General features: G+C 38.3%; 1 protein-coding gene across 5 annotated transcripts in view; it reads left to right on the top strand.

Annotated features, from left to right (window-relative positions):
• Positions 1–23,744, top strand: part of col5a3a (collagen, type V, alpha 3a) — a 60,537-nt gene that overhangs the window by 23,302 nt on the left and 13,491 nt on the right. For 3 of the 5 annotated variants that reach the window (XM_055035373.1, XM_055035372.1, XM_055035374.1), the window contains 43 exons: positions 2,217–2,339; positions 4,694–5,101; positions 6,375–6,497; positions 6,595–6,708; positions 6,803–6,856; positions 6,967–7,008; positions 8,147–8,209; positions 9,761–9,835; positions 9,993–10,076; positions 10,222–10,278; positions 10,552–10,605; positions 10,739–10,792; positions 10,921–10,974; positions 11,488–11,541; positions 11,753–11,806; positions 12,315–12,359; positions 14,153–14,206; positions 14,309–14,353; positions 14,559–14,612; positions 16,094–16,138; positions 16,470–16,523; positions 17,134–17,178; positions 17,483–17,536; positions 18,077–18,121; positions 18,254–18,307; positions 18,412–18,519; positions 19,460–19,513; positions 19,857–19,910; positions 20,017–20,061; positions 20,191–20,244; positions 20,527–20,571; positions 20,669–20,722; positions 20,846–20,899; positions 21,100–21,153; positions 21,261–21,368; positions 21,667–21,756; positions 21,964–22,017; positions 22,208–22,315; positions 22,586–22,693; positions 22,787–22,840; positions 22,963–23,016; positions 23,096–23,203; positions 23,288–23,341. In XM_055035373.1, the coding sequence (XP_054891348.1) occupies positions 2,217–2,339; positions 4,694–5,101; positions 6,375–6,497; positions 6,595–6,708; positions 6,803–6,856; positions 6,967–7,008; positions 8,147–8,209; positions 9,761–9,835; positions 9,993–10,076; positions 10,222–10,278; positions 10,552–10,605; positions 10,739–10,792; positions 10,921–10,974; positions 11,488–11,541; positions 11,753–11,806; positions 12,315–12,359; positions 14,153–14,206; positions 14,309–14,353; positions 14,559–14,612; positions 16,094–16,138; positions 16,470–16,523; positions 17,134–17,178; positions 17,483–17,536; positions 18,077–18,121; positions 18,254–18,307; positions 18,412–18,519; positions 19,460–19,513; positions 19,857–19,910; positions 20,017–20,061; positions 20,191–20,244; positions 20,527–20,571; positions 20,669–20,722; positions 20,846–20,899; positions 21,100–21,153; positions 21,261–21,368; positions 21,667–21,756; positions 21,964–22,017; positions 22,208–22,315; positions 22,586–22,693; positions 22,787–22,840; positions 22,963–23,016; positions 23,096–23,203; positions 23,288–23,341 (3,168 nt within the window). The remainder of the gene's footprint in view (positions 1–2,216; positions 2,340–4,693; positions 5,102–6,374; positions 6,498–6,594; positions 6,709–6,802; positions 6,857–6,966; positions 7,009–8,146; positions 8,210–9,760; positions 9,836–9,992; positions 10,077–10,221; positions 10,279–10,551; positions 10,606–10,738; positions 10,793–10,920; positions 10,975–11,487; positions 11,542–11,752; positions 11,807–12,314; positions 12,360–14,152; positions 14,207–14,308; positions 14,354–14,558; positions 14,613–16,093; positions 16,139–16,469; positions 16,524–17,133; positions 17,179–17,482; positions 17,537–18,076; positions 18,122–18,253; positions 18,308–18,411; positions 18,520–19,459; positions 19,514–19,856; positions 19,911–20,016; positions 20,062–20,190; positions 20,245–20,526; positions 20,572–20,668; positions 20,723–20,845; positions 20,900–21,099; positions 21,154–21,260; positions 21,369–21,666; positions 21,757–21,963; positions 22,018–22,207; positions 22,316–22,585; positions 22,694–22,786; positions 22,841–22,962; positions 23,017–23,095; positions 23,204–23,287; positions 23,342–23,744) is intronic. The other 2 variants (XM_055035376.1, XM_055035375.1) reach the window with 2 other exon arrangements.

Raw genomic sequence — 23,744 nt, 5'->3', positions numbered from 1 at the left:
TGCAATTGTTGCAACTTAGGCAAAAAATAAAAGTTTTACTCTTGTTATTTTATCCACATATTGTGCAGGAAGGGTTTGTTTCCTGATCTGATTAAGGCATGTCAGAGGGGCTCAGTTCAGTTTCTTCTGACATGGGTGAATATGATTGCAGGCTTTTAGGGAGGCAGTGGATAAAAAAAAACAACAACATAGCATTTGCCAAAAAAATAAACTGAATCCTAATTCAGGTGATGTGTTTTCTGTATGCAATTCATCCTCAGAAGTTCGTGCCTTATACTAAACAGAGTACGGTGCAGATTAGCTTTACGACTTGTGCTTTTCAAGAGGGGTTAAAAGCACAAGAAAAGTGCAGATGAGAAATTTCCTTTGATTTCAAATTGTGATTGGATTAGTTTGCATTAGCTCCCATTTGCTTTTCTTTCTTCTTTGTCTCTCACCTTTGAGTGCAATCATTTTATTTCCTGGGATCTGGCTTGTGGCCAAAACAGGAAGAATAATTGGATAAGTACTCCTTTTATGTTTGATGTTTTGAAAGCATAAAATGCAGTTTGAATAGTCAATCCTCAGTTTATCCTTTTGCTCTGCAGTTAAGACTATGCATGATCATATTTTGCTGACTAAGGTTGTCTTGAGTTGTTTCAGATGTTGTGAAACAGTGATGTTAATACTTTGGATTTATTTGACCTGTGGCTGCTAAATCCAGTTAAAGGGATTACAATGGGACATTAATTAAAACAATATCAAGGTTTCAGTCAAATATAATTTATCCCACATTCCTGCCCAGATGTCCTAGTTTACCATTTCACCTGACAGTTATGATTTCAAAGGGTGTGACTCCTTTCACTAATATACTGCTGTCAAACAGCAAGCAATGTGTCCTGTGGACTTTTACTTTTTAAAATTTGTTGAATAATTATTTCACAATTAAATTCAGAAACAAATCTGGATTTCACAGAGCTGTGAAAAAATCTGGTCACAGTTCATCCCCTGATTCTCTAGCCTCTTTTTAAATTTATTTTCACACTTAAATCTCTCAGGTCATAAAATAAATATTACTGTCAGAAAATATAACAAACTGCAGTTTTCAGGTGATTATTTCTTTTATAAATCACAAAAGGCATCCAAACCAACATAGCATAATGTGTGAAAATTTTATTACCCCCTAAATTTGATATCTGTTTTTGTCACACTTGGTGGAAACAACTGGCATTAATAATATTTTATGGTTCAATCTGTTGTGGTAAATTGCACTGGACTTAATGGAGTCCCATTAAAAGGAGCCACATTGTATCACTCTACAACTTCATGATTGACTTTTGGTGTGATGCTTGTTTGTAAAGAGCAAACTTGTGCAGGATGCACTTAGCTTGAAGTTTTCTTCAAGGTTTATTTAGGGTTACATGTTCATTATACAGTCTAACAGTAATCAGGCTTGATTATGACTTGTAAAATTTAACTCAGCTTTAAGAAATATCTTATTCATCAGAGTTAAATCATGATTTAACATTAATACAATTAGTTTTTTCGCATAGGGCCAGGTTAGTTAGAATAGCTTTTTCCCCCTTAAAATAAATAAATTTATTTATGTTAATTTTCTTGTATATTTGTTCAAATTTTTTTGATGATATGAAACATTTAAGTGCAATAAAACAACAAATGACATCCGTAACAAAGCAGATACTTTTTTACTTGTATTGCTTGTACGATTGCTATATGAAGCATTGAATTTACTATTGTCCTTGATTAATTAGAACTTGATAAGTAACCTAAAGTTTTTTCACAACACAAATAAAAAAATTATTCTAGTCCTTTAAATGCCATGAAGAATTCAGTAATCTTATAAGGAGATGCTAAAGCGAGTGGAGCCTGTGGGCTCAGAGCTGCAGGGTGCAGCAGTGCTGTCTTTGTCCATGTTTGTAAATATGCTCTGGCATTATGCCTGGAGGGCACAATGGGAAATTAAAGGTCCTGACAGGAGGGGTGAGAGAAAGCTTTGTGACTGTTTCTTGCACAAAAACGAACCCCCTCCTGGGGTTATAGGAGCACTGTGAGCTATTGTCTGTGTCCATGCTGTCACTTTTATCAGCCTGACACCTTGATTTAGCCAAATGATTACCAGCCCATTCTTAAGGTGTTTTGAAAATGGTTCTTCACTTTGTACCATTTTTTTATCACTTATTTAAAGGGATCATTCATTTTTGATTTCTTGATTTCAGGGAGATATTCAGCAGCTGATGGTTGTGGATGACCCCCAGGCTGCTGCCAACTATTGTGTGAACTTCATACCAGATTGTGACTTGGCTTTGCCATACAACAGTCAAACTCTGGACCAGCAGGAGGTCAGTACTGCAAGAGACCCAGCAATGCTAATCAGAAAAAGATATCTTTGCACAGTTTAGCTCTAGATTAATTTCACATATTTGCAAGATTTGCAAGGAAAAGAGCCCAAATGCACCACTTACACTTTTGTAATATCTAGATGTGTCTAGATGTCTGACTTTAAAATCTAAATGTCTGAGATTTTTCATGCACATTTGAGAATTCACAGTGTCAAAGTGAATTTTTATATCAGAGGACATCCAAGTTAAATGTGAAATTAAACTGTGAAATAAATCTAGAAATATTAAAGTTTTTTGTTTGAATTACATTTTCTCTATGACGCAGTTACCCTTTATATCTTGTAACACCTATTAGTGAAATGTGAAAGCTTTTTAAATTTTGCACTGTATTTTGAATTTTCTGTATTATCAAGTTATTTTACTGGATGTTTGAAGATCATAATTTTTATAATATGGTCTTAGAGACACTACAGGCTTTTGATTATTGCATCTGACTCCAAGTCCCCTTGCCCCTTGGCAATTGAAAAAGGTTTGGTGAATCCTGCATATCATAAAACTACTCATAAAAGTATTAGCTTACTACTAGACACAGTTGTGCGTTGCAAAGTGTGTCTGCAAAGAAACTGTGCTGAGATAAAGAGGGAATACACCAGCTGTTGAGACTTGTTTTGAAATACAGCCAACATGGAAGCATTTCTAATATCAGGTGCGCTTTTGGCAGCTCACACTCTCACACTAAAACACGGAAACAGAGAAGAAAAGCCAAAAAGGACACACATCCGACCACACATCTGTACAGCAAGCCAGAAGCAAATGACTCAACAGCTCATTCTTTCCTAGAGGCATGTAAAAAAACATAAAATAAAGATTTTATCAGTAATAAAGATGATTATATATGGTTTTGTGGTGATAAATGAAAGAGATAAGGGGAAAAGACGCAGCTGTGCGTGTGGACGGGTTTCAGGAAGCACGTTTTAATTCAGCTTACATAGAAATAATTAAATAAATGAACGGCGCACAATGCGGCTGCTCATCGATGAAGGAATGAAGAATGAGTCCATCTTGGTAGTCACACAGCTGCCTTTCATACAAATACAGCTGAATGAGAAGCTCTTAATCCAGAGCGTGTCCACATCTCTCACCAGCCTGACCTACTTCCCATCACACTCTCACTCACTGACCATGTTTACCAGCGGATCTAAATCATGTCACGTCTCACATTTCACAGGTTTTGCCTTCAGAAGCATTTTTAGCCACAGGACATTCAGATAAGTGACATGCATCATAGATCTCTCAGTAAAGGCAAATACTTTCTCAGGAACAATGACAGTTTTAATATTTGTTGGATTATACACAAAGTCTTTGAAAGTAATCTACTGCATATGATGATAATAACTGTAAACTTTAGCACATATTTTTCACACTACAGAAACAAGCTTCAGAGGGCTTTATTGAATGTAATATGACAGCCCAACGTAAAGTGGAGCAGAAATTGGTAGAGGAAGAAAAACTGTGAAAAGCTTTTTTTACAGGTAAAATCTAAAGATTTGTTTTGGATTTGTATTCACTGAATCAGTAGAAACTCCTTTTTGCTGCTACAATAACTTAAAGTGTTTTGGGTGTATGCATCCATTGCATTGGGCCCTCTCTTTTAGAAGGTATTTCAAACTCAGTCAGTTTGGAGGAAACACATCTGTGAACATCAAATTTGCAGTCCTTATTTAGATTTGGCACAAGGTTTTAATTGTGTCATTCCAAAACATGAATCAGACACTTTGATCGAAACCACGCCATTGTTCAGTGTCGTCGTCCTGCTCGAAGAAGACAAATCTTCAGGTTTCCCGTTCCATCTTTTGATCCAACCATCTAGCTTTACTATCAGGTTCCACAATGAGAATGGTGATGTGAAGTTTTATTCCACAAATAGCGCTTCATGATGATTAAAAAAAAAACTTACATTTTGGTCTCATTTAACCAGAGCACCGATTCCACATGTTAGCTGTAGCAAAATGCAAACAGGACTTCTTATGGTTTCCTTTAAACAATAGCTTTCTTTTTGTAACTCTTTGTAAAGGTCAGATTTATGGAGTGAATGACTAATAGTTTTTTATATCATCATATTTCCTGTTTCTACCTGACCTTTAAATCTCTTCAGCCACAAGGGTTTTTTTTTTGTTTGTTTCTCTGGTTGTTTTAGTAAGTTTGCAGGTTAATAAGTTGTTCCATATGCTTTTCATCAACAAAGGATGGAATGAGCAGAGCTCTACTGTGTGTTTTATTTACCATACTATTTGTTTTTGTTTTTTCCATTTTCCACTTTTGCTTCTGCTCTGTATTTCAACATTTGATAATAGAACTCCCATCTTGAGTTGATGCAAAGTGGCCAACAGAGTGAACTCTCTAAGAAGGACAGGAGAGGCAAAAAAAACAAAAAGAAGAGGCACAAAAGCTCTAAAGGAAAACGCAAAGGCAAGGGAAAAGGAAAGGGAAAGGGAAAGGGCAAGAAGGGGTCCAAAAAGAAGAAGCATGAAGAAAAGGGTCCAGAGGAAGACTTTCTCAGAGTAACTACAACACCTGCTGAGTTTCAGCCACAGGACCCTGCCCAGCCCACAGAACTACCACAAACTGAGGGCGACTTTGAAACTCTTCTCCCCACTGATCAAACCACCACGGTGATGCCAACGCATAAACCTGACTTCATCCCTGAGGGCCCCACCGTGGTGCCGCCTAGTACACTGCCTGTATCAAAGCTTATCAAGGAGGTAGACAAATCTATCAATAGATGTTATCCACTCTAATACCCTCCAACCATTTGTGATTCTAACCAGACACTGCCCTTCTAACCGTAGCGAACACCTCTTCCTCTTCTTATCACTCGAGTTGCTTATCACAACTAACCAGCACCATCCTACTCATCACCTAATCTTCATCTTCATCCAGCAAATTTGGGTATTGCATCCTAATTTAACAAACAAAAATGTGTTTAATCTTTACTGAATATCTGTCTGTAATTTTGGAAAACACACAGATGCAAATCTAAAATTTCTTCTCAGTAATTATGTATCTTAAGTTCACTCAAAATGAATTCTGTGCTTGGATGGCGGCTAATTAACCCTCCTCTTGTCTTCGGGTCATTTTGACCCGAAGACAACAGGAGGTTATTCTTATTTTTTTCGTCAAGTTCACATTTGAATTGCTCCAGCAGAAAATTCCATCTGAGTTGTGAACACTGTAGGTCTGATTCAGGACTGTTAGATTTCAAGTTTCTGTATGCAGTTGCAATTAAAAAAATGTTTTATAAGGGCTTGTCCTCGGGTCATGTCAACCCGAGGGCAACAGGAGGGGGGGGAAATTTGAAAAGATATCAGTTTTACGGAGATCAGTGATGCCATTCCATACTGTTTGCCTGTCCAGCTGTGATTTCCTTAGTCTTCCGGTCAGTCTGACCTGAGGCTGGATTTGGTTATCTTTATTATTTTGTAAAGTTCACATTTGGATTGCTTGAGCCTAAACTTCCCCCTGAGTTGTGCACACCGTAGTTCTGATGCAGGACTGTTAGATTAAAGTTTCTGTATGCAGCTGCAATTGAAAAACATATTTTTTAAGGGCTTGTCCTCGGTCGACATGAGCCGAGGACAACAGGAGGGTTAAGGACATGCCACAGCGACTCGTGGTAATATGACCAGGTTTTAACTTCTCTCTAATAATAAAATAATATTTTGTATGACTCCTCCATGTTTGTTATTTCCAGTTTGTCAAGTGATGTTTTCCTGTTCCCTCTGTTTTCTGTCAGTCTCTTCCAGGTGTCACATGAATCTGATCTAGTCTATCTGCTAATTACACTTCTGTGTTGTAATTAACTGCACACCTGTGTCTCAGTTATCCAACACGTTTTAATGAAATCACCCTTTTCCCCTAACATTCATTGTTCTTTAAAGATCTGCCTTCGCAGGGAGCCACTGCGCCTCTCAGAGAGGTCTCAGTGCTCTCTGGTTTGCCTTCATGATGACTCATTTGAAACTGTGTGCCGGCCAGCAGGAAATCACAGCATCCAACACACCTCTGGTGGCGGAGTATGAAGACGACATTTATGGAGATTTACATGAAGACCTCTCGGTTTCTACAGTGACTGTGGTTCCGAATATTACTGATTACGAGGTAGGACAAATCACATAATATGCAATAAAATAGGTGACTTCACATCAGAATAGAAACGCTGATGGATTCATTCACTAACAAGTTCCTGACGTTTCAGCATATTCTTGAATACGAAGATTTTTTGAACGACACACAGTATGAAGAATATGAAGTATATGAAGATGACTTTGACTTTGCAGAGCGGGAAAGAGCTGAGACACTGGATGTTGAGGTAAATCTGGTGCTTAAATTGGAAAGTTATGTTTTTTTTTCTGCTTCCTTTGAGTCATTTATAGAAATTTGTATCTATTGTTTCTTCACTACAGGCTATACTCAGAGCAGAGAAAGGCCAGAAAGGACAGCCAGCTGTTATTGAACCGGTGAGCTGCTCGAGGGTTCAATTTAATAGTACAACAGTTCCAGTTATGTGCGAAAGTAAAGAATACTGTATTTTTTGAATCTACATTACATGAAGTTTGTTTGTTTCTAGGGTTTCTCAGTGGAAGGGCCCCCAGGTCCACCAGGCCCAGAGGTAAGACACAGCTATTAAACAACTGCATCAAAATGATTATAACTAAATGACAAATAAAAAAATGTTTCACATGAAAATGCATTTAAAAAAATTATCATTAAGGAGGGAGGAATACAGCAAGTCAATAAATTGAAGCAATCTGTTGAGTTTTTTTTAACAATTTTTAAACTGATTTGAATAATGAATTGCATTATTCAAATCAGCTGTGATCCTATCTAGCTGATCCTAATCAGCTCGATCTTATCTAATCGATAGATAGGATCAATTGCAATGTGTGTGACATTGAACTGAAATGACCACAATTATTATCCTTCAAAACAATAATTTATTGTGAATTATTGCTATAAAAATAAGCTGAATTGAATTAAAAAGTTCAAATATTTTATAAAAAACATAAACTTATTACATATACCCTTTGCTCACAGGGATTTATTTCAAACAATTTCAATAGAGGGAAGCATGAAGTGCTATAAAATTTTCTGTTGGACAGCTGTGCTGACATTGGGCTTTATAAAATATAGTGGACCAACACCGGCAGAGTGCATGGCTCCACAAATAATCACAGACTGTGGAAATGTCACACTGAACACGTCAACCCACTTGTATTTTGTGTATGTTCACTCTTCTTCTAGACTCTGGGACCTTAATTCACAAATTAAATTCAACACTTTACTTAAAATTTTACTGGACTTCTAGACAACTGAGCAACAAACTCAGATAAGGTGTTTCTGTCATTGTCTGTGGTTTAGGTGTGGCTTAGTGAGACCTATATATTTTTCACTGACTTATGCCACACTGTAGTGCTCTGAGAAATAGCTTTTTGGTTTTTGTGAGTTGAAAGATAAAATCATTAGAAATAAATGCTTGAAATGTATAGCTATTTCTGTGAAGAATCTTTATAGTACATCATTTTTTAAATTGAATTCCAGAAATACATAAACATTAAACTTCAATTCACTGAGGTGCCCTTTCCCATGTTAGGAGGAAATCGGTGCACCACTGTAAACTAGCTGAGCAGGAGAATTTTACCATTTTTTAAAGCACTTGGAGAATCAAAAACATTTATTGTTCAAGAAAGCTTTATGTTGCAACATTGCCATGTTTGTTCGTTCTTGGCAAAGTATTGTTTTGTTTACAGGGACTTCCTGGGCCAGCTGGACCAACAGGCCCTCCAGGACCCAGGGGAGATCCAGGTGATCTGGTGAGTGTGGCTCACAGTTCTGTGACAAATCAGAGATTGGAGGACACAATTGTTTACAGTGATTTGAGATTCACATTTTACAGGAGGGACTAATGAACTGAACTTGACTGTCTTATTTTGTAACTGGAATAAATTAGGATAGGAAGTTACTGACATTAAATCTATGTGACTGGAATAAAAATACTACATATTTTCTATTTTATCATTGTGACTTAAGATAACTGAATAAACTGAACTTAGTTTGATTGAAGGTCAATTCGTCTTCATCACACTCAGGAATACTGGCTCTAATCAATGTGACCTCATTGTCACCATATTTAGCTTGTTACTGTTAGCTTAAAAAGAGGGACATTTTTGAAATGTTTTATTGCTATTTTATGCAACTTAGTGGCAAGAAGATGAAGGAAAATATCCATAAAAAGAAATGAGCTCAACCTTGGTAGACTATTGATTTAAAATTTATGATTTAAAAACTCCCTGGAATTAAATCATGACAATCCAAAATCAATGGTAGCGTTAGCCACAGGATGCATGAGCTGCTCCATTCTGAACAGTTCTTAAGTTTTTAATGCAAAAACACCATATAAATGCATGAGATAATTACAACAAGGCTGGCTCCACTCTGGTTCCAATGGGCTGTAGGGCTTGGTTAAGGGTTTGTTTCCTCTCAGGAGCTGGTGGTGAAAGCAGCCGCATCCAGAATATCCTTTTCAGCTCAGGTCCTGAAAACAAAAGCAATGGTTAGCAGTAGTAATGTTGGTCTCAAACAGGCTATCTTGAAAGTTGGGATATCTTTTTAGGTCTTGTTCGCTTCGGCAAACCCATGGGAAAAAAATAATAGCAGTTCCAATAATAGGGAATCTGTAACTCCAAGGTTACTCCAAAAATTCAATGGATGACAGACAACTCTATTTTGTATCCAAAGCTCCTGGATAAAGAGGCTGTCCTCCCCAAGTGAAGAAAAGGGGTTTGTGTGCTTATTTATCCACAGCATAGCTTGGATGAATAAAATTGTTACAGAGATAGATGAAAATGAAAGAGTCAGTAATGACAAATATTTTTTTCCCATACTCAATTTTGTTAAAAGCATTTGTCAGTTATATGACAAAATACACATCTTACACTGATCCATTACTTCAGAGCTCAAATGGGCATGTCAAATGGGCAGATTCTTACATGGATTTAAAAAAAAAAAGAAGCTAGAGAAATAACTATTATGACACACAACATCATTTCCTTATCTCCCACACCAGTTTCTATGCATGAATACAAATGAGCAGTCACTGAAATCTAGGCTGTTCAGATCTGTATTGGCAGATGGGACTAAACATCTGCTAAAGTGAGCTCTTTTCCAACCGTGTCCTTACATTAATTTCCTGAAGATTTAACCTAACTCTGTGCAATATTTGCCAAATTCTACCCCCAAAGATTAGAAAAATATGTCCCTTAAAATAGTATCATAGGCATAATTACTTTCTGTTTTCAGAAGATAGTTGGCTCCTCATAACAGGAGGCACAATCACTGATGCTTTTCCCGTTCTCTTGTTTCAGGGTCCCCAGGGACGCCCTGGTCTTCCTGGGGTTGATGGGATCCCGGGTCCTCCAGGAACCCTGCTAATGCTGCCAGTAAGATTTTGTTGCACACCAAAATCCATGGGAAAACACACACATCTTTTCTCCCTCAATGTTTTATATTAGCATGACCACAAGGGGGGGCTGTGTGACTGAGCTTCATTTACATTTGGGAATTCAACATTAGGACTTCTCCTTTCACTGCCAACAGTTCCACTTTGGAGGTGATTCACAGAAGGGGCCAGTAGTGTCTCCCCAAGAGGCACAGGCACAAGCTATCCTGCAGCAAACAAAGGTTCCCCTCACTGCTGTCATAATTACAGATCACTAATGATCACATTGTCATTTTTGCTATATTTTGATAATTTCCTTCCATATAAAATTTTAAGTATTTTGTTTGGCTTAATGTGACATAATAGATAAATATGTTTTTCTTTAAGCTGTCACTCAAGGGGCCTCCAGGTCCACTGGGTCTTACAGGGCGACCAGGCCCAGTGGTAAGTGACTCAGATCAAATTTAAACCAAAACCCAATGCCTTGCATGTCTTCTAGCAAGTTTTATCTCCAGCTTCAAACTCTAGACACGCTTTTCCCTCAGTCATTGTATCTCTAATTCCGACAAAATACACGCTCAGTGATTGTTTATTTTTATGTCTGAAAACCTGTAAGTGTATAAGTCACATTTTTTCTTAACGTGGGTTAATTTTGATTGTTGTGATTGTACAATGTTGGCTTGTCAAGTAAAAGGGAACGTATGTTTCATTTTGTAGGGTCTTCCAGGTCCATCTGGGCTCAAAGGAGACCGTGGAGACAACGGCCCCACTGTACTGTTTTCTCTACCTTACTCTGCACTTCCATTATACAACTTTTTCTCAGAATACCAATTTTGTTTTGTCTTCTTGCCTAACCCTTTTTCACTCATTTCCATTTGCTTTATCCCCTGCATCTCTTACATAGGGACCCCGTGGGTTGCCAGGACCCCCAGGAATTAATGGAAAGTCAGGCAAGAGGGTGAGATATCTAGAGTACTAGAGGTGCTCTCAGATGATACATTTTCCAATCTGGATATTGTGATCAAAACAGTGCAAAATGTGCTGTCAATAAAAGAACCTACATTAACTGGATTAAGTTTCTTATAGGGACGTGCAGGTGTGGATGGAGGCCGTGGAGCTCCTGGTGAAACAGGTGCAAAGGTAAATATTATCACAATGCAATAGCAGCAGATACTATTAAAGTATGAAGTCCAAACAACTCACTTAATCATGTAAATTTGAATACATTTTTTTGGTCCTCATTAACCTTGAATTCAGCCATATCACACATTTATGCAGAAATATATTTTAACAGTAGCCAGCGATCTCCACTTGCTAGTGTAAGCCTTTTGGTATCGACCAGCCCCAAGCCTATTACGTATTATTGACAACCAGGCACCTCAACACATAACAGCTGCAGGAAGAGCTTAGTAAATAACTCAGCCTCCCTTGATGCTGGTTCTGACTGAACAAGGTCTTTATCAGTTAAAGCAGCATTTTAGCCGACCTGCTGCTAATCTGAAAGCACCCTCTCCTTTTTTGACGCACACTCCAAGCAGACGGATCTGCCAGGGGAGACTTTTAAGACAATTCTGCTAATGTTTACACACTGCTGAATGTGTTTGTGTTTTCCGGGGTTTAATGCGTTTGTTTCTTTCTTTTTTAACGTCTCAGGGTGACAGGGGTTTTGATGGCCTGCCAGGGCTCCCAGGGAACAAGGGACACATAGTGAGTTGTGTTTGGTATTTTGATATTGTTGCTGTATTTATTTAGTCTTTAAGATATAAACTCATTAACATGTCATGCATAAATACTTTATAAATCCTGAGTTGAATGTTTCTTTAGTAATTATGATTTTTTTATGGCAGGCCAGAGTAAAAGGAAACATAATGAGCTATTTCTGCTAGAGAACAAAAAAAAAAAAGCTTCTATTTTTTAGGGGGACAGAGGAAGGCCTGGTCCTTATGGGCCTATTGGAGAGTCAGGAGAGAAGGTGAGTGCACTAAAGTTGTCAAAATGATTTTTTGCGACAAACAATAAAAAATATTAATATTTAGCTCATTTTTATTTTTTATTTTTTTATCTCAACATCAAAATCGAAATCCCTTTCAGATCAATAAATCAATTTGATAAATCATTTAGATGGAAAAAACATCCCAAATCTAAGAGATTAAATACAGTCATAGACTCTTGCATTATTAACTCTTCTCCGCTGGCTGGAGTTCATTGAGCACAAAGGCTTGCAAAACACATAAAAACTGGCTGGTGCATCCCTAATATGAACATTAAAATATGAAAGCGAGCAGCTCAGGCAGCACAGAGCCAACCTGTGATGAAGGCTGTGTAGCTTTGAGAGGATGGGTAGTCTTTGCTTGAAGATCATTATCTGTCCCACAGCGAATTTCTTTAATGAACTGATTCCATGGACATAAATGTTCTCAAACTAGAGGCTAAACTGAAGAGTTGCATTGGACTTAATCATTTTATTTCCCTTTTATTAGGGATCTGATGGACCTGTGGGACCAAGAGGTCAACCAGGTGAACCAGTGAGTATTCAGATGTATAGAAAAGTTTTTTTTTATTTTTTTTTAATCTCAGCTCACTACAACAGAGTAAGCATAAGCATTGTCCTTACCCCATCAGGATGATGATCTGGGTTCTTTGTTGGTCTCTTGGAGTAAACTATTTTTTTTCTATTTGAGAAAAATGGCTCTTATGCCTTGTTTCCATTGTTCATTAGTGTGGTTCGGAGTGTCATTTTATGGTTCGCTGTATAAGGAAAGCATTTCCACCACCAGATGGATTCTCACTAGAGAATCCAACCTAATGTGATATTATGCCAGTCTGATGACAAACAAAACATATTAGTATATCTTGTGCTTGCTGCAAGCAGTGATGTTTTTCTGTCTCCCAAACAATATACTCTGTTGTGTGATGCTAGTAGCTCCACCCTAACCATAAAGTATGGTTAGGGATATGATATGATATGGTTATGGTTTGGGACCATACAACTAAAAGCTTTTTAAAAGCTGTGGTTGGTTTTGATGTAACAAGGGTGCAGTTTGCTATTCATATGACCAGATTGGTTTGAATAACTTTTTTTTCCATTAATACACACTATTTAAAATAGGAAAGAGAACCAGAAAACTTGCCATTATAGTAAGACAGATGTGTGATGATTGACCTTATAAGTTCTCAATTATGTGAAATAAATGTTGCTCATAGCTACAATTAGACAGTAATCATTGTAAAATACTTGGCAACAACCTTTTTTTAATTATATATGGTAGGAAGGTAAAGCATAGCAAATCTCCAAAATGGGACTACTGCAGGACAGAAGCAAAAAGTTGCATGTTTTGGTCACCAGGTCTTCATAACAATTCATTTGATGGCTCTTATAAAAATCTATCAGTGGTGTCAATCATCATTTGAGAAGCTGCTGTATCAAAGACTAAAACAAAAATAATAAATAAATAAATAACTTCTCCACTTTTCCACTGTGAAGACTGTAGCTATCAAAAGAAGTCAATTTGATTTGCCCTGCACTCCATCTTACATTTAGCATCTGTCATCAAGATTCTCACTGCTTTCTGTGAACAATCCAGGAAACTGACAGCCTTCCACCAGACCAAAAGTTCTCACCATTTTTGTAGAAGCCAATGTTTGGTGCATCTACTGTGAAAACTGGTTAATTGGCTACAACTTGCTTCTATCTTTCTCCCAGTAGGTGAGGTTAAAGCTCAGCAGGGTTTTGTCTCTCCAAATGGGTCTCTCAGTGCTGCACGAAATAGAGCTGCCATGTAACATGTACGGGAGAGTCTGATAAACTGCAGAAACACTGGGAAGGAATATTCTGTTTTGAAGAGAGACAGGGAGTGATAGGAAAAAGAATAACAGCGGGAGACAAATAGAGGACGGAAATGTGGTTGGTGGTGAATGAGCTGAGATAGACCGAGCAAGCAAAGAGAGAGTTTCGGCAAGGTAAAAGACAAAATCCTGGCCTGAATGATTATATTTCCATATCAATCACTTCCCAGGAGATCACAGATGTGGTTTTGGAACAGGTGGCTTGGCCAGCCTACAAAGAGGGAGGCTGAAACAGATCACACAAAAAAAAGAAAGAAACAGATCACACACGCACAAGCCAGCGAGTTCAGTCTTCATGGCAGACACATACGAAAAAGACATGTTCAGTCACAGAAATACGTAGGCGACGTTGTCCTGTCCTTACATTTGGCCCCTCTCTTTAGTTTTGATTTGTGGTTTAGTATTCCACTCTTACATAGCCAGATCATGACTCCAGGTTAACTTCTGAATATTTGCTGTTTTTTTTCTCCAGGGTCCTCGTGGTCTTGTCGGGTCAAGGGGGCCACCTGGCCAACCTGGCCAAATGGTAAAAGAAATCACAATCAGCAATTATTTTGTAGTGAACAACATTTCTGGAGACTGCAGTATCTTTAAATAAAATCTGATTTTTTTGTGTCTATTTTATCAGGGGATTAGTGGAATTGATGGAGTCCAAGGATCAAAAGGCAACCTGGTGAGTCTTTCTGCTTCGCTTCAGATTACTTGTCAGTTCTTTGTGGTTAAATGTGAAACAATGTCAGGGATTTGTTTAACAGTTAAATACAAAAACAGAGATAAAAGTGTTATTCCCTGATGAAACAGAAGTGTTTTTATTTCATACACATCATAATAAAGAACATCTATAGACAAAGCATGCCCACTGTTTTATCTGTTATTAGGGTCCACCTGGAGAAATAGGACCACCAGGTCAACAAGGAAATCCAGGAGTTCAGGTACAAACAAAGGATTTTCATTCTCCATCAGATCATGTTTCAAAATGCCTCTGAAATGTCATAGCACTAGAAATAGATGCAGCTGAGACCAGATGTTTACACAGACTCCAAGAAAAGCCACAAGAAATCGTTTTCACTATTTGATTGCAATAAACATCTTCTGTTTTAGGTCAGTAAGGATGAGCGCCTTTTTTAATTTGATTAATTCAGAAGGATTTATTTTTATTACTTCGCTCAAACTTTGAAGTTTTCCACATTATCTGTATGGCTTTAAACTATTTGGGAAAGTTCTATATGATGTCATATACCTTATAGTCTAATTCACAACATTTGATTTAGGATGCATGCCTGTGGATGTATTTGAAATTGACAACTCAAACACACCGCTACTTTGCGGGATGACATGAGAAAATAAAGAGAAATCAACCAAGATATCAGGAAGAGAATAGCAGTCTGGTTCATCCTTGGGACAATTTCCGAGTCGCCTGAAACACCATCGGTGCTATCGTACCACTCATGAAAGACATGTTCTGTGTCTCAAAGATTGGCATGCTGTAGTGTTAAACGCTGTTATTAACTACAGAACAAAAGCAAAGCTGAAACTAATGAGAGAGTCATTATCCACAGTGTAATGAGTCCTCCAGTGACATGGGCTGGACAGCCAGTCAGTGTGGAATAAGCTGCAAAAACAGCATTAAAAAGCCATATTCCAGTTAGTAAATGCAATCAGTTTCTTACCATCTTTTAACTTCAGGATGTAAAAGTTTGGGCAGGAATGTGTCTTCAAAATGTACAGGTGCTTTCAATCTGCCTTTTATTTTTTTTTTTATTTTTTTTTTTTTAATAAAATTGTTGTCAGGACAATAAAGTCAATGTTTTGGAAAGGCTCTGATTTCACTCTGAGGTAAATTTATGTTCAGGGCTGAAAAGCTGTGTGTGAGAAAACCTGACTCAGCAAGGTGTGACCAAACATTAAAGATACTGAAAACATTTGAAGCAAGTCATGTAGTTTAAGCCGATTCTACCAGATAGGAAAGGCATGTATGCATATTTCTGTATAAAATTTTTTGTTAGCCAATAGAAATAATTATAACAATCCGAAATGAAGTAATACTGGAAAAGTTTCTTATCAAAGGTTCTTGAAAAATAAAATGCTATTTTTTACATGCTACAGTGCATGGAACTAACTAATTTAGTTTATTACATTCAGAGTTTTTTTTAGTGTGCTTTGACAAAACTGTTACTTTCTCCGGACGTTGAGAGGTTGATTGTCCTTAATGCCAGTTTATGATTTAAGTTGAGCAAATTGGAAACATACATACCTTTTCATATGTTAACATTTTCATTGTTTTCATTGTTTACTCAGATATCCTATTCTACAAACACACAATCATATAGTGAAGATTTAAGCAGCATTTTGACTCCTGAACATTTTGAAATCAGCTATCACCCAATCTGATTGTTGCTTTGCTTGATTTCAGGGGTTTCCTGGCCCTCAGGGTCCCATTGGACTGCCAGGAGAAAAGGTAGGTTACATGCCTCCCAGTTGATTTAAGAAATAAAAGTTGACCTCTCAACCCCTGTCATTCCACACCCAGGGGAAGCAGGAGAGTATGACCAACCACTTCTAGCTATAATTCTGAAGACAAACGGGTCTAGACAGAAAAAAAAAAAAATCAATACTCAGCAAACAGACAAAGACATTTAAAACTGAAGAAGTTCTATGTCAGGAAGCAAGAAGTGGAAAAGAAACAAAATACACTCTTAAGTATGATATATAACCTGTCCAGTGGTAAATTGGTCCCTTAAGTACATCTCAACTTGTTTAGTATTCTTTACTGTCCATGTTTGTTGCAGGGTCCCCAGGGTAAAGAGGGCATACGGGGCCTACCAGGCGTTGATGGTCCTCCTGTAAGTAAGCACTGGTAAATACATATATGAAGGGTAATGTAGAGCTGGGAGAAAGTGCTTGGCCCTTCATACATTTCTCTGTTCCATACTAACCCAAGTGAGTGCAAAAAGTAGTTTGTAAATCATAATTTCAGTCAAATATTTTCTCAAAGCACGACACAGAGCATTCATGAAACCTAAGTCTCAAGGTCGATGATTGCAATTTAAAAATAATTTTGTTATATTTTTAGTAGCGCTATACAGTTTAGCATGCTATATATATTGCAACATGGCCATATAAGATACATGCTCTGTATCCTAGGTAGCAAATGTAAGCTGATCCAGTGCAATATGACATTTGAAACAACTACAGATCTTCTTGCAGCGAGGTTTTTCTCATAACAAGGAATTAATTTTCCATTGGAAACACATTTGTATGAGCGTCACATATTGCCCTTTCCATTGTTCCTGCAGAGCTTTGTGACAGAATGATACTTCATAATGATTTTTTTACTTTCAGTGACACCTTCTCATTTGTTAGTTACATTCACAAAATTCTGTTATGAAGAGATATGAAATGATGCATCACTAGCAGTGATCATACAAAGTAAAATCCATGTTTCTGCTTTAGGGTCACCCGGGAAGAGAGGGACCCCCAGGAGAAAAAGGCATCCAAGTGGGTAACTGCATGTCTGAGGCTCATCTGCTGTGGAGTTATAGGGAGAGTTTAAAGCTACCAAATGATTCATTTTTTCCGGTCTGCAGTGCATTCAGTCACAATGAGGCTTGTCATTACGACCACTCTGTTCCAGTAATGTCATCATCTTTATTAAAGTATTAGCCCATTAGAGGCAGTGCTGTGCACTCAGAAACATTTGCAATTTTTCTGACCCTAAAAGATGGAACATGGTGTTGTTAAAACAGCATTTCTTTTTTTATTTAAAAAAAGAAGAAAAAAAAGAGTTTTTTTTTGTATGTAGGGTTTACCTGGCTCCCAAGGACCTGTTGGATATCCAGGCAGCCGTGGAGTTAAGGTAAGGCATAAATTGTCCATGATCTCTGGCGTTCACTTATATATTTATTCTCTCTGCTGTTTCTTCTGTCCACATGTCAGCCATTGATGGACAAGCTGTTAGTGTCCATGAGTGATGGGTGACTGGTGGAGAAAGAGTTCCTCAGTTCTCAAGGGAATTCTATCAACAGAGTGGAGTTTAGGAAAAACAAGCAGGGCTGAGATGTCAGGAGTCTATTTTGAGCAAACAAAATTCATTTCTTCTTCATGTTTGATTTTGTGAATCGTAAACAGCAGTTTGTCTTTAGGGCTGGCTCTACTTTGCTGTAGAATGGCTGTGATAAATAAACATGAGAGATAATTGAGATTAAAAAAGCAACCAAGTGTCATATCAAGAGAAAATCAACAAATTAATTCTTAATAAGTAAATGTTTTAGACTGAGTATATTATTCAAATAAAAATTAAACCGAGATCCAAAATTAGGTCGATAGTATATTCTTCAGAATTTGATTGTGATTCTTGTCATGTTATAATTATATTCCTTGTTGTTGTATTTCACAGGGAGCTGATGGGGTTAGAGGACTAAAGGGGAGCAAGGGAGAGAAAGTGAGAAAATTCAATAATTTTTTTGTCTGCCATGTTTTTAGACTGTAAATTGTGACCGACTTCTCAAACTGCATTGCAATGATAAGATGTAAAAGCTGTCATTACTTGTCACATCTCCTTGATGAATGTTAGGGAGAAGATGGCTTTCCAGGAGCAAAGGGTGACATGGGTATTAAAGGAGACAGGGTGAGAATCCCATCTAATTGCAACACTTGTTGCGACTATTCAGCAGCTACTTGTGGAGAAAAAAAGAATTATCTCTCATTCTTCCTGATATATTTGGACTTTAGGGGGATATTGGTGGTCCTGGTCCTCGTGGAGAAGATGGACCAGAAGGACCAAAAGGTCAGTCTGGACCTGTAGGAGATGTGGGAACCCCTGGCATAGCAGGGGAGAAGGTATTTGTTTTTTGTTGTTGTTTTTTACATTTTTGCTCGCCCGATTGTTGTGCACTGCTTCTTAGACACCACTTCCCTGAACGGTGGAGTTCAACAAGGCGCAATTCTGGGCTCATTATTATCTCCTTTTCACATTCTTTCTCTTGATAGTGCTATTCAGTTTTTTTTTCTGATAGTTCTTATCGCTTCTAAGCCGATGACATCCAAATTTTTCTCTCTTTCAAAAAACACCAGCTGGAGAATTTCTCCATCCTTGCCCAGTGTTTGTCACACATTAGTGACAAACATTTTCTGGTTTTCACATTTTCCACTTATGCTTCTCAGAGCACTTCTGAAGTTTACAGCAAACTGGAGCAGAGTGGAGACGCATGCAGTGTGAGGCCAAAGATACTGCTGGTGTCTGATCATGATTTTTTTTAATCTGCCACCTCACATGCAGGCATTACAATGCAGGTTCCTGCTTGATGGTCCATTGATGCGCCACCAGACAGTATTAATGCAACAGTAAATACCAGAAATCCCACCAGTGTAAACAGAAGCTGGTCCTGCAGTAAACATAAAGCTGTAGTTAATTGCTGTTTCACTCTTTCATTTTTTTCTGTACTTCTGAAGTCCTACTTTTTTATGAGGAATTTTTTTTTCCATCAACTTGGATTCCAAAATGTATCTGGTGTGTTCAGGGTTAGAGGGGTTAAAAGGTGTCGTTTTGAGATTTTATAAAAAATATGTTGATTCTGTACGTTTTTTTTTTTTTTTTTTTTAAATGTCCATTCTGAGATTATGGCACTGCAAACACAGTAAATAATTTCCTTCTTCTGACACCTTTTCTAAATCTTTAGATTGGAGGGTGCTTTCTTTGTTGTCCTTTGCTGTGAGAAAAATTCTGAACAACCCTTTTTTTCAGACCTCATGTTTATCTCATGTCTTTCTCTCTTTCCAGGGTAAACTCGGGGTGCCTGGTCTGCCAGGTTATCCCGGACGACAAGGTCCTAAGGTGATTTTACATTAAGGAGCTATTACCATCAGTCAATGCATTCTCACGTTGCTGTATCTGAGCTTTAGGCTGCTATAGATATGTGCCTTTGCTAGACTTTTTCCTGTCTTATTAAAAATAAAGTATGATAAATGGCATATTCAGAAAGACTATTTTATTTATAGTTCATTAGTGACATCTATTCATTACATGTTGATGAATGATGTATTTAAGGCTGTGTTGGGCTCATGGATTAGATTTGCTTTAATTTGATACAGTGGTTAATTATAAGTTAATGAGACATTGGGGATGACGTATGATAAATGGAGCGCTAAGGCTGATTAACTTCCACTTGTGTCTTCAGGGATCACTTGGCTTCCCTGGTGTGACCGGATCCCTCGGAGAAAAAGGAAGAAGGGTAAATATTACGCTAGCATTTTAGTCAATATCACATCACATGCAGCTCGATGTTGGTGATAAATAATCATGTAAGTGATAAATAATTGTTGATCGTTACAATGCAGGGTCCTGCCGGTCAGCCGGGTTCTGGGGGTCAAAGAGGTCCTAATGTAAGAACGCTAAGTATACATTCAATGTGTATGTGTAAGCAGGTGCCACATTTTTTTCAGATCATTAGATATTTATCTTCCACCTTTAGACATACGTGCACTAATAAGACAGATGCTTGTTTTCCAAAGGGATCCCGGGGGGGAAGAGGAGCAAAGGGACCAACTGGAAAGCCTGGAGAAAAGGTGAGCTTCGTGGCATAAACACAAACATGAACTTGCAGTTATACATACATAAACACACCTGGCTGCCTCATAAAGTATGGATGAATGCGTCGACCGTGATGGAGCGGGTTGTTACTTTTCACTTCTAGATGACAGGCCATCTGGCACAGTGAAAACATGCTGTCTGGCAGGGGCTGCCGCAGTCTATGTTCTCACATGGAAGAGTTAAACAGAAAAAGAAATATTTAAGCGAATGACGTTAAACTGAGTTTCTGTCAATGGTTTGCTTTTTCCTCTTGTAAGGGATCTGCTGGACAAGATGGTCCTCCAGGATCTCCCGGAGAACAGGTGAAGATTTGTTAATTGGATGAAACTGACTGCAAATAATCTGAAGGCTGAAAAACCTTTTGGAAAGCGAGTTTGACAAACTGTGTTCTTGTTTCAGGGTCCTCAAGGGCCACAGGGTCAAAATGGAGAAACAGGACCTAAAGGACCCAATGTGAGTAGGCTAAGTGTGATTTGATGTTACTCATTTTCTATGTGCTTTTCTCCTAAACCATTCCAAGGTATTTCAGTTAAGTTAGTAAGAAAAAAAAAAACAACAAATAAACTTTGTTTTCAGGGTCTACCAGGAAAGGATGGATTACCAGGTCATCCAGGTCAGAGAGGAGAAGCAGTGAGTCATTTTTCTATCTAAAAAAAATGCCTCAAAGAGAGGATTAAAAATGTTATTAAGTGTGCATTCACTGAGTAGATTCTGCTGAGATTAAACATGATCTATTGATTCTAATAAAACATGCCTTCAACTCTGGAAAGTACGCTGATTCAACTTAACTGAAGTTCAGACTAACAAACTTAATGTTTTTTTTTCTTCAGGGCTTCCAAGGCAAAACTGGTCCTCCTGGCCCCCCAGGGGTCGTTGGGCCACAGGTTAGCAGATTTCTCTAAAACATTTCACAGATGTTGCTCTTTTTAGTAAGCTGTTGTTTAAACAAGGTGCTTTTGATTAGCTGTTACATAGCACGTTTTATCTTCAGGGGAAGTCTGGTGAGACAGGGCCAGCTGGAGATAGAGGTCATCCAGGTTCACCAGGACCACCAGGTGAGCATGGTTTACCAGGAACTGCTGGAAAGGAGGGGGCCAAGGTGAGTGCTATTCATCACATTGACAGGTCACCTACTATCATGAATAATACAGTTAGATAAAGCCCAAGGACTCTCTTTAGCTCTGTCTGAATATCTTATCCCCTCAATCTAATCCTAACTTCTAATTAAGTGATAATTTTACAGAGAAACGCTCGAGGCGTTAAGCGTATTTTGAATAATGAACGACAGATACACTTTCTCAGTATGACTTGCTGTTTCTGTGTGATTTTTGACAGCTTGTGTCTGCTAGCTTCTTGCCATTTATCTAATCCCAGGGGTGGTCGTGTGTTGGTATTAGGGAGATCCAGGTCCAGCGGGGATCCCAGGAAAGAGTGGCCCTCCAGGAATGAAAGGCTTCAGAGGAAGCAGAGGGACCCCTGGTGCAATGGTAACACAAACTTTCAAACATCTTATGTCCTCGCCTGCTCTGACGTTTAACAGAAATGTGTCTCTTTGATTTGGATTACAGGTGGAGTATTAGAGAAATATATAAAGGATATATTTAAGAATAAAGGATTTAAAAACTCATTGAATGGTACAAGGTACTCGTTGCTTGATTGTGACTGATTTTTTTTATTTTTTTTTTTTTCCGCAGGGCTCTGCTGGTCTCAAAGGTGGAGAAGGTTTACCTGGTGTTGCAGGGCTTACTGTAAGTTTAATTTTAGGAAATTGCCTTTCATACCATTTCCCGACCTGTGTTGATGTAATAAAGAACGATAAGACTCATAAAACAACAGGCTGTTCCTATGGTGACCATTGATCGTGGCCACTGCATTAAATAAAACAGTGATTCATGTGACATTCTCACTTCAGCTCATCTCAGCTCGTTTTATTTTCAGGGTGCTGCTGGAGAGAGGGGTCCCGCTGGGCCTGCAGGAGCAATTGGCCCACCAGGACGCGCAGGCGGTGTGGGTCCTGCTGGGCCGAGTGGAGAGAAAGGCACACCAGTAAGAGCTTGGAAAATTACTGTTTTTTTTTTTTTTTTTTTTTCTCAGTTCACCCTCACCTCCTACCACTAGGTATGAAAATGTTTTGAAAGTGCCATTTTGAGAAAAGTGAGGGAAGACAGTTTGAGGGACAAAATGCAAACGTAATCTTGGTAGTGATTTTCCTGTATGATATGACACATTAATCAAAATGTCACTCGATGATATGAGAGCAATGGGTACCACTTGTGCAATTGCTAGATGTGTGCTGTGTCCCTATCTGTTCATCAGGGAGAGAAGGGAACCATTGGGCCTGCTGGGCGCGATGGGGAGTCGGGACCTGCAGGGTTGCCAGGGGTTGCAGGACCTCCTGGACCTCCAGGGGAGGACGGAGATAAGGTAGTTGTATTAGACAGTAAGTCTAGACTGCAGCTCTACTGTATAGTTCATGGATATTTTCTGACTTAGCTATTTATGAATTGTTTTATGCAGGGTGAGACTGGTGGACCAGGGCAAAAGGGCAGCAAAGGAGTCAAAGGGGAATCTGTAAGTTACATTTACATGGGATAATAATACCTCTATTTTTATGGAATAGAGGTATGTCTGTGCTGCAAATGGCAAATGGCATCATACATGTCTCAGTGAACGTGGGTTGAATTTGTTTTCAGGGACCTCCAGGACCTGTTGGGATTCAAGGACCTGTGGGCCAACCAGGACCATCTGTATGAATCATTTCTACATCATAAGCGAGTGTTTTTTCTTTTTTTTTTCTGGTGTGCTAATTATTTCTGGCTATTTCAGGGGACAGATGGTGAGCCAGGCCCTCGAGGTCAAATGGGCCTGAATGGACCTAAAGGGGATGAGGGATCTAGGGGCTTTAAAGGACCACCTGGCCCCTCTGGATTACAGGTAAAGATAATTATCAAATAGCTTAAAGCTTCTCATCCTTTGTGAATTAACGGTTAAAATTTCATCTCACTTTCTTGCTTGTAGGGAATGCCAGGACTCTCAGGGGAGAAAGGAGAGAGTGGGAGTGTTGGCTCAATGGTGAGTTTAACAGTCAATAACCTGAAATCTATGGCCTTGAGCTGGAATCAACAATCCTTCAATGTGACAATTGCCATTGACAATTGATTTGACACTTCAAAAGATGTCTTGTGAAAAATATTAAGCAGTTCCAGATATTTTCTGGGGAGTTTGTACATTTTTCTTCACTTCTTTGCTGCCTACTTTTGATTCTGTTCCTCCTCCTCTGTCAACATTAAACTCTAATAACTTAGTCCTTATTTGTTAATTCTGCTATGTTTGTCCTGCAACAACACTTCCATCATGCGGTGTGACAAAAGCTATTATAATTTATGTATGTATTTTATATTATATACTCTGGTGATAGCGCTATAATTTTTGAAATCATATGTGTACCTGGCTTAAAAAAGTGACCCCCTTCTGT

This window comes from Poeciliopsis prolifica, unplaced genomic scaffold (assembly GCF_027474105.1).
Source record: "Poeciliopsis prolifica strain line A6 unplaced genomic scaffold, Auburn_PproV2 SCAFFOLD010, whole genome shotgun sequence".
NCBI classification, from domain to species: Eukaryota; Metazoa; Chordata; class Actinopteri; order Cyprinodontiformes; family Poeciliidae; genus Poeciliopsis; species Poeciliopsis prolifica.
Note: the sequence above shows the minus strand (reverse complement) of the source record. Positions and strands in the feature narration are given on the sequence as shown.